The 17,302-nt window shown below is 37.6% G+C and overlaps 1 protein-coding gene across 1 annotated transcript in view; it reads right to left on the reverse strand.

Annotated features, from left to right (window-relative positions):
• GTF2F2 (general transcription factor IIF subunit 2) overlaps positions 1-17,302 on the reverse strand; it is a 166,550-nt gene that overhangs the window by 16,347 nt on the left and 132,901 nt on the right. The window contains exons 6-7 of the mRNA XM_023187371.3: positions 14,744-14,843; positions 602-745 (exon numbers count right to left, since the gene is read on the reverse strand). Coding sequence (XP_023043139.1) covers positions 602-745; positions 14,744-14,843 — 244 coding nt within the window. The remainder of the gene's footprint in view (positions 1-601; positions 746-14,743; positions 14,844-17,302) is intronic.

The following is a 17,302-nucleotide window of genomic DNA, read 5'->3' on the forward strand; positions in this document are numbered from 1 at the left end:
TATAAAACAAAGATAAACTTTCTAAAATACCAATTTGTTAAATTTGTCCTTAAAAATGGGGAACAGGCCAACCTAATCACAATCTCTGCAAGCATAATTTGAAAGTGCAGTTCAGCTCAGGTTTAAAAGGACCTACTTAGATTCTAATTAAAAAAAAAAAAAAATCCACAGAGAACAATCCACGAGACAGGGAGAAACCCTCCCACAATGACAAAACAGTATAATTCTTTCAAGAATGCGATTCTCCTATGAGGCACGTTTTCCAAAAAAAAAAGGAAGGAGTTAAGCTTTTTCAGAGGAAGATAGGGAAACAAAAAAAAGACCAGAAATGCTATCAACAGATTTCAGGCTTAATGTCAAGAATAAATGAACACGAGGACAATTTCTTTTCTTCATAAAGAATTGTTAAGTGTACTAAAATCTAAAATAAAAACTGATATTACCAAAAAATGGCTGCATTAAGACATCTTTTCTGAGTGTTGTCATAAAATTTGTCATTAGCACAGGTAAATATGAACGAAACCATGTATGACACACTTTCAGTAATGTCATGTTAACGAAGGAGGGCATATTCAAAGGATTAGTATGAACATATACATACCACAGGTTGTTTTGTAATGTCCACCAAGTCCTTAAGATTATAGTATTGATGTTTCTCAAAGGCTGAAAATAGCATGTCTAAAACATGTTGTTTATCAGCTCGAGCTCGCTTTCCATCTTCTTTCTTTTTCCTTTCATATTCAATCTATACGCAAACAGCAAAGGAAATAAAAGCATCAATTCAACATGCTCACTCTGAAACACAGGGCATCCTCTTTTTTTTTTTTTTTTTGAGACAGAGTTTTGCTCTTGTTGCCCAGGCTGGAGTGCAGTGGCACGATCTCAGCTCACTGCAACCTCCAACTCCTGGGTTCAAGCGATTCTCTTGCCTCAGCCTCCCAAGTAGCTGGGATTACAGGTGCCTGCCACCACGCCTGGCTGATTTTTTGCATTTTTTATTTTGAGACAGAGTCTCGCTCTGTCCCCCAGGCTGGAGGGCAGTGGTGCGATCTCGGCTCACTGCAAGCTCCGCCTCCCAGGTTCACGCCATTCTCCTGCCTCCTCCCGAGTAGCTGGGACTACAGGCACCCGCCACCATGCCCGGTTAATTTTTTGTATTTTTGGTAGACACGAGGTTTCATCATGTTGGCCAGAGTGGCCTGGAACTCCTGATCTCAGGTGATCCACCCACCTCAGCCTCCCAAAGTGTCGGGATATCAGGCGTGAGCCACCACGCTTGCCCATTTTCTTTTTAGTCATTCATTAACAACTAGATTTTAAGTTTCGAAGCAGCAGGCCTCTGAACAGTAGTTCAGAACCTGGGACCTGTTACTCCTAGGGGTCCCCATATCTTTAAGGCTCTAAATTAGTAATAATTCCAGTCACTTTCATTATCCCCTCAAATTTTATATAATGCGTAATGTGCCCATTTCCCCCCGAAAAGGCCTTTTGCCAAAATTATATCAATTCAGTGTGGTTAACTGGTTAGCTTGTGTTGATCGAAAACTCTAACTTGTAGTTCTTTTGTTTTTGATTAACAGTAAAACAGTTTATTGAACAGATGCAGTTTCGTAGGTCACATCTTTCAAACGTGGGGTTCTTGGAGGCAGGCAGATCATAGAACAGGTTCTTTATGGAGTGAAAAGTTCGGGAAGCATTGGTAAAAAGGAAAGGACATGGACTTTTTCTCATCCTGACCCTGTGCAACCTCCTTGAACCTGTTTCTCTTCCCATACAATAAAGTTAGTTTAACAAGAGAAAGGAATAAGTATATACTTATCACCTCAGGCACAAGTAAACCATGTTTCTGAAATTCCCATTTAAAACTTCATGTGACCTCTAAATTCACCTGTATAATACATCTTTATTTTTAACATGGAAATAAAAACCAGAGTATCTCCTGTCCAAATAAAAATGACACGTCAGGACCATGTGTGATGTTTACCCTGCAGTTTTGTGTACCTCCATGCATGCCAGCTTAAAAAGCAGTGGCACTAACACAATGAAGAAGCTCCCTCCTACTGTTACCACCCTGGGACTGTTCATTTGTAAAACATTACTCTTTACTGAAAATATGCAAGTTCTGTTCAATTACTTAGTTAACTGAGACATTTGTTTGTTTGTTTTTAGGAACACTTCACTTGTATAAACCATCAGAAACTTGTTGAAGGGGGCAACCTGGTGAAGAAAGCATCAATAGGCTGGGTGGAAACTGCCAGGAATAATGTCCTGCGTGTCAGCTGGAATAATTATAATCTGGGGACTAGCTTCAAAAACAATGAAATACATTTCAAAACTTACAAATAAATTATTCCATAAATTTCAGCCTCAGGTAGTTAGGCTTACTCTATTTTAACAATAAGGATTTGTTATAAAGGATAAAATTTAGTTTCTATTGATTTACTGATATTAAAACTAAAAATACATCTTATGAGAGACTGTCAAATTAGTGGTAAAAGGTAACTCTGACAACCTTGAGTATCTACTTTTTAGTTAAATAAAGTTAGGAGTGAGACAAAGGGAAAGGACTCGATCTTCATTTCTTGACATGTACGAACTGGGAATAAAACTCAAACTCCACTGAGGTTCAGCAGACTAAGCATGACGATATGCTAGGCATTGTGCTGAGATATGGGTGTGCTAAGATATGGAGACAGTAAGACAGCCTTCTCTAAAATGGCTTTAAATGGATTAAAATGATTAGAGAGGGGAGGGCCTTGAACGTTTTAAATGCAGTAATGGACAAAGAGCTACCTAGGACAAGATCATCATGCTGAAACAAAAATGCAAATGAATGACATAGATTGTATTGTTGGGGACGACTGAAATCCAGCCAGTTTCAATTTTTTTTTTTTTTGAGATGGAGTCTCGCTCTGTTGCCCAGACTGGAGTGCAGTGGTGCAATCTCGGCTCACCACAACCTCCACCTCCTCAGTTCAAGCCATTCTCCTGCCGCAGCCTCCAGAGTAGCTGGGATTACAGGCACGACCCACCATGCCTGGCCTTAGTCTCAAGTTAAATTCAGGAAATAGCAAAGAGAAGTGATGATATGCTCAGTTTCTACCTTCAGTAGGCTGTTGTGTAAAATCACTGGAGAAGCTAGGAAGTTTAACAAGAAAAATGTTTTCAAATAAGCCCACTGGTAAAGTAAGATGACCTACTTTACACACACATTCTAGTTGGCTGTGGAGAGAAAACTTTTTAAGTGTTGTTGTCAAATTGTCCCAACCCAGAGTCACGTGTCAGATGCAAGAGGACCTGAATCAAAGGTAAAAATTAAGAATAAATTAGAAAAGAACTTTAAAATCAATACTAGGGATAAGAGTAAGGGTCAGATTAAGTTGTAATTAGTAACATTAATGAGTAGTAAGAAAATTACTGAATTCTACCCAGATTTTTCAAAAAATCATGGGGCCAGGCGCGGTGGCTCACTCCTGTAATCCCAGCACTTTGGGAGGACAAAGCAGGCAGATTGTTTGAGGTCAAGAGCTCAAGACCAGCATGGCCAAGTCTCTGCTAAAAATACAAAAAAATTAGCTGGGTGTGGTGGCACACGCCTGTATTCCCAGCTACTAGGGAGGCTGAGGCAGCAGAATCGCTTGAACCCAGGAGATGGAGGTTGCAGTAAGCCAAGATTGTGCCACTACACTTCAGTCTCAGCAACAGAGTGACTCTGTCTCAAAAAAAAAAAGAAAAAATATATTGGTTTACATGCTTCAATCTCAAATTGAAGTTAATGTTAAAATTAGAAAAACAGACTAAAAATATATGCTTATCTTTCTGTGCTAACCATGTACATCACTGGTTTAATTCCTGGGGGTACTGCAGCCTACCTCTACACTTGCCTATTACAAAAACTTTTTTTTTTTTACACTCCAAAATATTTCTTAATTATTTACTTATCAAGATAAACTCTTTCTCAGCCTACATATTCATGTTTCATAGTTCCCGAACACAAGTCAGTGACAAACTTCCATGTGATTCAATCCAAGCAAATTTTTTATATTCCCAAACCACTTTGCACTCTGAAAGATACCAGCCTTCCTCATCGCCTCAATATCTTTCACGGAATCCTAATTTCTGCAGAAATCTGCATATGCCTTATTTCTTGGTTCACCACAGCAAACTTAGAGAGAGCTGCAATCCCCAGGGATACAATGAATGCTCCAACAACATAAAACCTCAGATGCAAGGTGTTTGGTGTCAGCAAAGCACTGGAAACCAGGGTAGTTACTGTCCTTGACAGGTATACGTCAATCTTAAGTAATGAGATTCAGAAAATAACTATACGGTTTATGCGAGCCCAAAGCTTGAGGATAGCCACGTGGAAGCACAGTTTCAAGGTACCCTGATGATACAATCTGTAGTAAACAAAAACTCTTAAAAATGTAGTCTGAAGGCCAGGCGCAGTGGCTCAGGCCTGTAATCCCAGCACTTGGGGAGGCCGAGGTGGTTGGATCACGAGGTCAGGAGATCGAGACCATCCTGGCTAACACAGTAAAACCCCGTCTCTACTAAAAATACAAAAAATTAGCCGGGCGAGGTGGCAGGCGCCTGTAGTCCTAGCTACTTGGGAGGCTGAGGCAGGAGAATGGTGTGAACCCGGGAGGTGGAGCCTGCAGAGAGCCAAGATAGCGCCATTGCACTCCAGTCTTGGTGACAGAGCAAGACTCTGTCTCAAAAAAAAAAAGTAGTCTGAAAACTCAGACATACAAAATAGTGATAGCAATAAGAAAACAGAAACATTCTCACTAGAGAAATTTAAGTACTTTAAAATTAATCCCACATTTATTTAAATTTATTTAAAAATAAAAACAGGGCCGGGCGCGGTGGCTCAAGCCTGTAATCCCAGCACTTTGGGAGGCCGAGGCAGGCGGATCACGAGATAGGGAGATCAAGACCATCCTGGCTAACATGGTGAAACCAAAAATACAAAAAAAATTAGCTGGGCGTGGTGGCAGGTGCCTGTAGTCCCAGCTACTCGGGAGGCTGAGGCAGGAGAATGGCGTGAACCCGGGAGGCGGGGCTTGCAGTGAGCTGAGATCGCTGCACTGCACTCCAGCCTGGGCAACAGAGCAAGACTCCGTCTCAAAAATAAATAAATAAATAAAAATTAATAAATAAAATTGGAACATCTCTTTAATGTCCTCAGGGCCTGTTTAACTATGGGATAATTTATAGAAGATTGTTTTAAAACAAAATTTATGGCCACACATGGTGGCTCACACCTATGTAATCCCAGTGCTCTGCCAGGCCAAGATGGGAGGATCACTTGAGACCAAGAGTTTGAGACTAGCCTGGGCAATAAAGTGAGACCCATCTCTACAAAATTAGCCATGAACAAGCCTGTAGTTCCAGCTACTCAGGAGGCTAAGGCAGGAGGATTACTTGAGCCCACGAAGTTGAGATTGCAGTGAGCTATGATCATGCCACTCATGCACTCCAGTCTAGGCGACAGAGTAAGATTCTGTCTCTAAGAAAATAAATAAATAACAAAATAAAGATAAGGCCAGGCGCAGTGGCTCACACCTGTAATCCCAGCACTTTGGGAGGCCAGGGTGGGTGGATCGCTTGAGCTCAGGAGTTCAAGACCAGCCTGGGCAACATGACAAAACCCACCCTCTACAAAAATTACAAAACTTAGCCAGGTGTGGTGGCACTCACCTGTAGTCCCAGCTCTTTGGGAGGCTGAGGTGGGAGGATCACTTAAGCCCAGGAGACAGGAGCTGCAGTGAGCTCAGAATGCACTAATGCACTCCAGTCTGGGCAACGGAGTGAGACCCCGTCTCAAAAATAAAATAAAGATTTAATTAATACTGTACTACAAAAATATTATTGTTTTAATTTAATTAGTTAACTAATTAATTTTAGAGATAGGATCTCACTCTGTCGCCCAGGCTAGAGTGCAGTGGTGTGACCATAGCTCATTGCAGCCTCAACCTCCTGGGATCAAATTATTCTCTTGCCTCAGCCTTCCAAGTAGCTGGAACTACAGGGGCATGACACCAAACCCAGCCAATTTAAAAAATTTTTTTGAAGAGATAGGGTCTGGCTATTCTGCCCAGGCTGGTCTCAAACTCCTGGCCTCAAGTGATCTTCTAACCTTGACATCCTAAAGTGCTAGAATTACAGGGATGACCCACTGCACCCAGCCAGTTAAAATTTTTTTTGATAATGTCTAAGATAGGCTCATAATCCAAATTCCGCTCTGTGGTATCAGATAAGTAGTTTCAGTATATGTGTAATTATCAAAGGGGATTTAAATGATTTCCATGGCCATTAAGTTATTAATAAACTTATAGTTAGGACAAAACCAAGGTCACTGAGGTAATTTTTTAAAACTAAACAGTGCAGAAATGATAATCTTAATACTATATTCACAACTTGACACTACAAATAAAACTAACTGTACAAATAAACTACCAATGATATGAACTATTCTCTTTAGGAGAAGATTGCAGTTTTGAGATAATGTTATTTCTTCTCTTTTTAGCTCTTTGGCTTTTGGACATTTTGTTTCTCAGTGGAGCTCAGGCACTGTAAGGAAATGATATTAAAGCAGTCAGATATCTAACTTGTTGGCAGCCACTAAAAATCTTATTAAGACTGGAGTAGAAACAGCTTTTATATTGTGTGAATTTTAATTACCAATCTTCTATCCAATGATCACAGACCACTGTGCAACTGACTGTACAGAAATAAATGTCAATTCAGAAAGCACTTTAGTCTTCAGTTACAAATTTTTACCAAAAAATCCATCATATACAATTAATTTTCACAACAGAACACAAATTATTATTATTATTATTTTTTGAGATGGAGTCTTGCTCTGTCGCCTAGGCTGGAGTGCAGTGGTGCAAACTTGGCTCTCTGCAACCTCAGAATCCCGCGTTCAAGTGATTCTCCTGTCTCAGCCTCCCAAGTAGCTGGGACTACAGACGCACGCCACCACACTTGGCTAATTTTTTGTATTTTTAGTAGAGAAAGGGTTTCACCATGTTAGCCAGGATGATCTTGATCTCCTGACCTCATGATCTGCCCACCACGGCTTCCCAAAGTGCTGGGATTATTGGCTTGAGCCACCGCGCCTGGCCCCCCAACCTCTTTTTTTTTTGAGATGGGGTCTCACTCTACTGCCCAGGAGTGCAGTGGTGCAATCTAACCTCACCGCAGCCTCCGCTTCCTGTGTTCAAGTGATCCTCCTACCTCAGCCTCTTGAATAGCTGAGATTACAGGTGTGTGCAACCATATCTGGCTAATTTTTGTATTTTTATTTGAGACAGGGTTTCACCATGTTGGCCAGGTTGGTTTCAACAGGGACATGCCACCATACCCAGCCAATTAAAACGTTTTTTTTGAAGAGATAGGTCCGGCTATACTGCCCAGGCTGGTTTCAAACTCAAGGCTAGTCTCAAACTCAAGTGATCCACCCGCCTCAGCCTCGGAAAGCGCTGGGATTACAGGCGTGAGCCACCACACCCAGTCTATTCTTGACTAAAATGTAACCAAATGTTGAAAATCCTTTGTGGATGTGGTATATAGATGTTCAATCGTCATTACTGAAACTGTAATCACTGACTAAAATTATAAATGCCACCCACTACCAATTAAAATTTATAATACAGACATCTATAAATTTCTAGATTATTGTTTGCAGAAACACTTTGTTTTGTCAAGGCAGTCTTTGTAAAGGCTTTTAACTTTTGAAGTGAGCATGACAGCTTTGAATATCATGGTTCTGCATGTTAAATCCCTATGAGAGATTACTCCCCCTCCCCTCAACTAATGCTTCTATTTCTGCCTAGTGTGTCATTATCTCTTGGGAGGAAATTATTTCTTTAGAATTGGTCAGTCCTTTGTGTGCAAATTCAAATGGACAAAGCATGCAGTATACTTATACTATATATTATAACAGGCAAATATTACTGAAAAGCCCTAATGATACAGTCCTACAAACATCCTTTTTATTCAGGAAAATTCAAATTTATGCATAGAACTTTAAAAGATTAACCACTCAAACCCCAAATCTTAGTTTTTGCAGACTAACCACTGAAGGAAATAGAGTATATATGCATACAAATGAATTTCCTTTCTAGTTCCTGGGGATTTACCTCAACTTACCAGTTTACTAGGTAAGCTTTTCTTTTTTGTCTCTTACCCATCTGAGCATAGTTAAGGTTTTCAAGTTCTTTCTGGCCAAGAGCTTTTGCCAGAAATTAAAAAAAAAAAAAAAAGAAGAGAGAGAGAGAAAACTTATTTTTTCAAACTGTGGGGCAGAAATTCTAACAAAAATAAGAAAATATTAATTCCTTTCAAAAGTTCTAGGTTTGCTAGAAAGAGGTTTCCTCCCAAGTACCATTATTAAACACCCCACCCTAAACAGGAGATGGCAGAACTATAAAAAGTTCTCATCTCTTTGGATCAGTGGCTGTATATTAGAATTACCCAAGAAGTTTAAAAACTTAAGATGGCTGGCCTCCCCATTAGATTAACCAAATCAATTTCTGAGGGTATTTTTTTTTTCTTTTTTTTGAGATGGAGTTTCGCTCTTGTTGTCCAGGCTGGAGTGCAGAGGCGTGACCTTGGCTCACTGCAACCTCCGCCTCCTGGGTTCAAGCAATTCTCCTGCCTCAGCCTCCCAAGTAGCTGGGATTACAGGCATGTGCCACCATACCCGGCTAATTTTGTAGTTTTAGTAGAGATGGGGTTTCACCAGGTTGGTCAGGCTGGTCTCAAACTTATGCCCTCAGGTAATCCACCTGCCTCGGCCTCCCAAAGTGCTCGGATTACAGGCATGAGCCACTGCGCCTGGCCTATTTTTCTGCTTTAAAAGCTTCCCAGGTGATTCTAGTACACAGCAACATTGAAAATAAATGTCTAGACAACAGAGGACATGATTCCTTATGAGAAGAAAAGGAATTCCTTATAAGAAAGGTTTAAGAGGCCATGGAATACATAAAAGAATGCTATGAAATTTACATAGGCTATATACGATGTTCACAAAGTCAACCAGAGCACACATACAGAGTCATCCTTACTTGGATTCAAAGTTGGAGGGAGTTGCAAAGAACTTTACGCATCAGCTGACTCTATACTTTTGATTATACACCTCTGTGAGCAAAAAACTTAAAAGCATGAACTATGCATATATCTCTTTATAAACTGGACAAATGTACCTACTGTATTTACAGATAGATACTATAAGCATACACAAGATAAAATATTTTAAGGGGATGAAAGAATGTACATAATTTTAAGATTAAGTTTTGTCAAAACTACAAAATACCTTTACGTTTTGCTCTCCAAATACCATGATTTGTCTTCATGTTCTGTGTGCTTAGTTTTTAAATGCATTGCACACTGTGATAGTTTTGTATCAGCAATAGCTAATATAACAAGGTACAACATCCACAAAGGTCAAGGGTCACTTTGCCAGTTATTTTGCAACAAGTCTTCAGCTCTAGCCTTGGCGTTAAGGGCAGGGCGGCAGGAGAGCTGCAGGCTACATTTCCAAGATTCCCTTGCTAGAGGGTTTCCAGCTGGGGTTCTGCCAATAGGAGAATGAAATTGGGAGGGAGGGAGATTTTTCTTCTTTTTTTTTTTTGTATTGCAGGAGCACCTCCGCAGCAGCTTCCTGATCTCTTCTCCCTTTTGCAACTTCAGCCCATCCATTTGGTATTCATAAATCATTTGTAACCAGCTCCCTACATTACATTCTTTTCTGCTTGGAATATCTAGAGTTGTTTTTGATTCCACCATAGACACTAACTGAGTCATCATTAAAAGACAGGGCATGACAAGCCATATTTAAAATGATACTGATAATTTCCTTTTTGGAAGGGCCAAGTTCTTTTCAGATCTGATTACGTCATCACTGTTTGTCACCTCAAAGATTGGCTGATAAACCATTTTTAAAAGCAAGAGAAGTTCAGTTTTTTCACTTTCTTGTTCACATGTTTGGTTTATTAGTATTATCTCTAATTGACAGTTTCTCTGCAGAAATCTTTTAAAGCCATTTGTTCATTTATTGAGACTGAGTTTAGTTAATAATAGATACTATAATCTGTAAATCTCTGAATTGAGCACCAATGCTAAAAAGCTAAAAGCAAATGAAAACATGAAGGCACAACGCTCAACCCCTCTGTCCTGTCCCATTTCCACTCTTCTGCTGAAAAATGACCGATTAGCACATGGGCTGCAAAAAAGATGCCAGGGTCAATCTACATAGTATTTTTAAAGCTCAATTTCTTTATTTTATAAGGTGCCAAACAAGATAAATGTAAGTTATAATATAATAAATATGTTTTATAATAATAAATGTAAATAATTTCCCCCCTCACCCAGTGGGCCCTCTAGTAAACCATTCTTTGACATCTCCATTTTTTCCCACTGTCTGTTTTCACTACTTCAAAGAATGGGGGAAATTTGATGTTCAAATGTTTATAAATGCAGGATTAAACAAATTCCTAAAGCCTCCCAATCTTGAGTATATTAAAGTGAAGTGTCAATTTAAGAGGAGGATATAATCAGAAACTACAAGTTCTTTAAACACAGAATCCTTTTTACATGACCTTCTCATCTAGTTAATGTTACAAAAAATTTACTGTGGAAAATGCTGACCTACATGAACTGATTCAAATTTCAGATACAATGAAGACTTAAGGTACAGGAAATGTCACTTAGGGAAAAAAACTGACATGTCATATCCTAGTAAGAAGATGGTTTTCAGGGGTGCGATTTCAATGGAGTATTCTAAGAGATAAAAATAATCATATAATTCTTTTTGGCTCAGTAGATCGTTTCTGAATGACAAGTATGACAGATATTATACCCAGATAGTTTGTGAACTAAAAAGATAAATCTGAATTTAATTCTTAGAATAGCTCCAAGAACAAAACTGGATATTTTCTCTACATATATACAAGTAAATTCACCTATGTGCCATAGGTGGGTGAAAAGCTGTGGATAAATGCAAGGTTTCTTTTTGACCAAACATAGGAACATCGTTTTGCAAATACATATGCAATTTCCCAGTCCCTCTTTCACTTTTTTGTACAATTTTTAAAAATATTTTTATTCTGAAAGTTGCATTCAAAGAAGCTCAACTGTTAAAATGAAACACTGAGCTTCATGTTTATATAGCTTTATCTGGCAAGACTTTCAAAACATTTCAACATTATATTGAGTTAAAATTTTTTATTAAAAGTCTTTATTATGTTTCCTCTGAATCATTCTTGCTGTGTTCACTTATGCTTCTCAATCTTTAAAAGTGAATGTCCTCTTCTAATAAATAACAAAAATGTTATATTCTTTCTATAGTTGGTATTACACTACAATACTGAATACGTTTTTTAAAGCTACGCAGGTGCCCATCCTGGTTTACTCCCAAAAAAATAATGATTAAACATTCAAATGCAATGTGGTAGATTATAGTCAATCTTTGTATGTAAAAATCTTAAAGACTGATTATTATAATGGCTTATTTTCACTATGACAACCTTAACAAAGGTTGATATCTTGAACTAAAATGTCACTTAATGTTAATTATCTTTATAGAGGGTGCTATAGCTTTATATAATAAGGCGTTCACAATGTAACATGTTTCCACTTACTTTATTCACCAGGGGTATGTATCTCAGGCACGAAGCAGATATTTAAAAAGTACTTGTAGTTTAAAGAAGGTAAGTCTTAGACAATCGGTAGGGTACTATCATGGCTAGCTATTCTTCCCTGGCTTTCTTTCCTTTCCAATCTTCCCCTTCCCAACATAACGTTATTGCTTACCAACAATTCAGGCAATACGTGCTCACTGTGACGATTCCAACAATTGGAAAAGATTTTATAAAAAAGAAAATTAGGATAAAATCACTGTAGATCCTACCATCCAAAAATAATGACTTAAAATATTTAATCATTCCCCAGTTTGGGACATTTGTTTCCAATCTTTTCCTATCTTAAACAATAGAGAGAAACATTGTGTGTATATATATATATATATTTGGGCACTGGTGTCACTATAATAAATTCCTAGACAACACTGCTAGGTCAAAGGATATATCCTTTTATAGTGCATTTGACATAAACTACCAAACTTCCCTCTAGAAAGGTAATAACTCTTTACAGCCTATGAAAGTGTGGTCTTTCTTGTACTCACTGTAATAAAAACATACACAAGAGTAGAAACCACAGAGAAGCCTGGCCCATAAAAGGACAAAAAAGCTGAGTCAGGAGCTACAGAAGCAGCACACCAATGAGGAAGAAAGGTAAAAACAACTAAGATCTATACTGTTTTACAAAATAGAACAGAATCTCTATTTACACGTAGCTCCAGAAAACTGTATGTATTCCCATCCAAGAGTAGAAAAGACTAGAATGGAAGAGGACAAAGATGCGGACTTTTATCTATTTGTCTAAGTCAGAAAACAACAGAAAAATACCTCTTCTGGATCATCTGATACCTTACCTGTCCTTTTCTTTAGTTTACTTTCCTCCTAAAGCATAACCAGAGGCTGTAAAATGGAAGCTTGGCTGGATGCAGTTGAACTTTTACCCGATTTGTTTAACTCACATAGTGTAGCAATTTCAAAATGTGAATGTATTTATACAGGTCATGTGCACTCCAGTTCACATAGTCTCTATTATTCACTTTCTTAAATGTCATTGTCCCACTCATTTAAGATATCTACTTAGCCCTAGTGGCATTTGCACTTGCTACTTTCATATAAAACAATCATTCAAATTTCATAAAGTAGCAGTTTGGTAGATACTATCCTGTGGCACTTAATAAATGTTGATACTAAAGGCTAGTCTTTTTTTTTTTTGAGACAAAGTCTCACTCTTGTCCCCCAGGCTGGAGTACAGTGGTATGATCTCGGCTCACTGCAACCTCTGCCTCCTGGGTTCAGGCGATTCTCCTGCCTCAGCCTCCCGAGTGGGTGGAATTACAGGTGCTTGCCATCACTCCTGGCTAATTTTTGTCTTTTTAGTAGAGACGGGGTTTCACTATGTTGGCCAGGCTGGTCTTGAACTCCTGACCCTCAGGTGATTCGCCTGCCTCGGCCTCCCAAAGTGCTGGGATTACAGGTGTGAGCCACCGTATCCTGCCAAGGCTAGTCTTAAAGAAAATTTTCTTCCTAAACTCAGTATCAAAGGTAATCTTAAACAACAAAGTGGGACACAAAATTCCAACTGTTAATTGCTATTTGACTTAACTTGGGTATTTTATTTTCAGGAAACCATCACACTTACTACATTACAGACATTTCAAAACCCAAAACCCTTAGCCCTTTTAGCAACTGCTAATCACCAGCAGCAACATACACAGTGGTTAACAGTATGGCTCCTAAGCTAGACTGCCTGAGTTCAACACCTGGACTGATCAATTACTGGCTGCACCACCTCAAGTAAATCAATCTCTCTGCCTGTTACCTTATCCGTTGTAGTTTCTTCATAGGGTTGGAATGAAAATTAAATGTGATCACTTATGAAGCACTCAGACCAATACCTGGCACAAAGTATACATAATACGTATGCAATAAATGTGTATATTGTATAATACATATAGTATATATAAGATACACAATCATAAAAAATGTCTTGAAATATAAATATACAATACTTTCCCCTTATTGGCAGGAGATACGCTGCAAGACACCTCCCTTTCCCACTTCATGCCTGAAATTGCAGATAGTACCAAACTCTATATATTATGGTTTTTTCTATACATACATATCTATGATAAAGTTTAATTTATAAATTAGGCACAGGAAGAGATTAACAAAAATAACCCATAATAAAATAGAATAGCAATAACCATATACTGTAGTAACAGTCTGTGAATGTGGTCTCTCTCTCTCGCTCTCTCAAAATATCTTGGTGTTCTGTACTCACTCTCCTTCTTCCTTTTTATCATGTGTCGATCGATCTGTTAACCAAGAGGGTTACTAAGTGACTAATGAGTGGGTAGCATATACAATGTGGATATACTGGACAAAGGAATGACTCACATCATGGATGGGATGGAGCAAGATGGTGCTAGGTTTCATCATACTACTCAGAAGGTTGCACAATTTGCAACTTATGAATTGCTTATATCTGGAATTTTCCATTCAAAATTTTTGACTGTAGTTGACTGTGGGTCACTGAAACTGCATTAAGTGAAACTGTGGATAAGGGCGTACTACTGTACAGATAGTCCTCACTTCGCATGGTGGTATGAGACCATTAAAATGCCTGTGAAAGCTGAAACTAGGCAAAGTGATCTTAATAATCGATGAGAAAAATTACCACTGTTCCATGACCTTTAAAAATTTTTGTTAGCACATTAAAAACGTTCTTATGGTTCATCACAAAGGTATAGAATAATTTTTAAAAATAGTAAAACTAATATTTATTTAGTACATTGTAATTTAAAACATTAGTAACATTGAGAATTGAAGTGTTTTATTTCTTTGTAAAAACTTATCAAGGGTAGTTTGAACAGTGGTTGCCTTCTTTTTGCCATTATATAATTTGCAATGTAGAGTGAATATCTTTTCTATACTTTTAGCAGTTACATTCCTTACTAAGTCCAGATCAGATACTGTATTTCGAGCACCTGATGGCAAGGTGCGTAAATGCTCAGGTTATTTGAAAACCTAAGACTCTATGATACAGAAAAGAACGAAGATATAAAAGAATGAAAAGAGACAAGCAGAAGACTTACATTGTATTGATGATTAGCAACAGGTTTGTAATTGGTTGTTACAACTTTTTCCAGCTGTTGTGATAGCCTCACAGGTTTGGAAGACTCTTCTATTTGCAATCTGAAAAATAATATAAGGCATTATTAACACTCTTGTTTAGCAGAGTGAAATATGAAGAGTTATTACTTCTATAATTCTTTTTATTCAATAACTAATATATTAAAAGGTAACCTCAGAAGATATACTAGCATTAATACTTTTAAAATGCACTGAATATATGTGACTATAATGTAGAAACCAGTACCTAAGCTAAGCATACAAACTATTACAATGCCACAATGTACTTTTCACCCGCTTATTATATAGGCAAATCTTAACCAGTAAAACCAAGAAGCTAATCAGCCTTAAATTTCTGGGGAAAAAAAAATCTTCATGTAAAAATAAATCATCTTAAATTACATGGTGTAAAATCAATCAAGTTATTAATTCAAAATGTCTACTCAGCTGATAAAGATAAAGGCAAATAAAAAGAGAATATATCAACACTCAAGGTTTACTGAACAGCACAGATAGAGAACACTTCTATCATCACAGAAATCTCTACTAGACAGCACTGCTCTAGAACTGCTGCAGGACACCATCTAAATGGATCCTGTCTCTACAAAAAATTAAGAAAAAACAATTAGCCACGCACAGTGCCTGTAGTCCTAGCTGCTCAGGAGGCTGAGGTGGTAGGATCACATGAGCCTGGGAGGTCGAGGCCACAGTGAGCTGTGATTGTGCCACTGCACTCTAGCCTGGGCAACAGAGTGAGACCATGTCTCAGAAAATAAAATATAACTCAAAACACTGCTTTTGAAAATATATGCCACCATATATAGTATATTATAAAACATAATAGTTGACTAGTATATGTATATTTAAGTAGCAATCTTAGGATATTTTGTTTTATATTAAGTATAGAAAGACTCATAATCATTTACTTATTTAGAAAATTAATTCACTTCGTATATCAGCACAGTAAATTTAAAAAACTGTTTTAAGGAAGGAAAAGTACAGCTTTCTAAGCCAACTATTTTTAATGATGCAAAAGTTATCACTGTACCTTTTAAACTCATCAGCAAGATATCAAAATACAAGATTGTAATATATTTAAGAAAACTGCATAACATATCTAGTTAAATTATAATTGAAGAGTAAGTGTAAAACAAGCATTTTTGGACAAAAGCTTATGTTTATTATTTATAGATCCTCATTGAGAAACTACTCAAGAATTTATTTCAGTAAGAAGGAAAATGAATCCAACAGGAACCAGTGAGATGCAATGGTTACAGCAAAAAAATTGGAAACCATGTTAGAAAATTGGCTTTAATTTTTAAAAAAAGGCAGTTGTTTTTTTTTTTTAACGGTGAAACTAACATGAAAGATGAGAAGGAAGAGATCAGACTGGATGCATTTTAAGTTTGTTTGTTTTCTAAATGTTCTGCAATAAGCATCTATTACTTTTATAACCCGAAGAAGTACACTTTCTTAAAAAGAGAAGAAATATTATAATTTCTTGGATGGTTCATTTGAAAACCACAAAAATGCTGGCTATTAAAAAATAATACGAGTTTAACACTATGTATTATTTTATTTGAATGGGGCTTTAAATTCTTTGGATCAATAAAACAGAAACTAAAAACAATTTCCATTTTAAATTCCTTCAAAAGCAGAATTAAGTATAAAAGGTGCTTGCTTGTATAATGTTCCTATTATTTAATTCCTTGGATGAAGATAATTCTGTATTTACTTCTGTTTATTTTCAGGTATATACTGTCAAACTGCTGAGAAGATATAAGGTATATCTACCAACTGCCTTTTCAATTTGAAATCTAAAAATGTCATAGGTTTTGTTTTTACCATGATCCCCAAATTCAGTGTACTCACTTCTGTATGGAAATGTAAATATTTAAATTATTCCAGTTATTTATAAATCCGTACTTATCCTTTAAATACATAAGATGACTTACTTTATAAAGTACAAACAATTCTCTGGAAGTGTCTTTAGAAACTTACTGGATATGTAACCATAAATAATACTTACAATTATACTTTGCTTTTCATGTGCCACATCGAGTTTCTATGAACATGGATTAAATTTTCTTGCTAAGACTGAGAAATCAACTAGCTAGAGTCTGGAAGGGAGACGTGCGACCCAAGGATGGATTTAGATTTATGATTCTTCGATGGCCTCTTACTATTCTCAGGGTGCAGCACAAGTTCCTTCATAGGACTTTAAGACTCTCTGGGATCTAGTCCCTACGTATCTCTCTGGTTCTCCCTACCATTATCCTGTATCTGCCTCTGGCTCCAGACTCTGGAAGGAGCCTCTTGCTGTCAATCATAGCAAGTGTTTACTGGGTACCCACTTCTGCCAGGCACTGGGTTAGAGGTTGGAGACACAGCAGTAAAGACTTGCTCTAGTGGAAGACAAGCATTTAATACTATAATTAACTGCAGGACTGAAGATGACCAAGGGTGATGGAGGGATGGCAGGACAACTGACTGCATACTGATAAAAAGAAAATACTAATTCC

The sequence above is a fragment of the Piliocolobus tephrosceles genome, chromosome X (assembly GCF_002776525.5).
Source record: "Piliocolobus tephrosceles isolate RC106 chromosome X, ASM277652v3, whole genome shotgun sequence".
NCBI lineage: Eukaryota > Metazoa > Chordata > Mammalia > Primates > Cercopithecidae > Piliocolobus > Piliocolobus tephrosceles.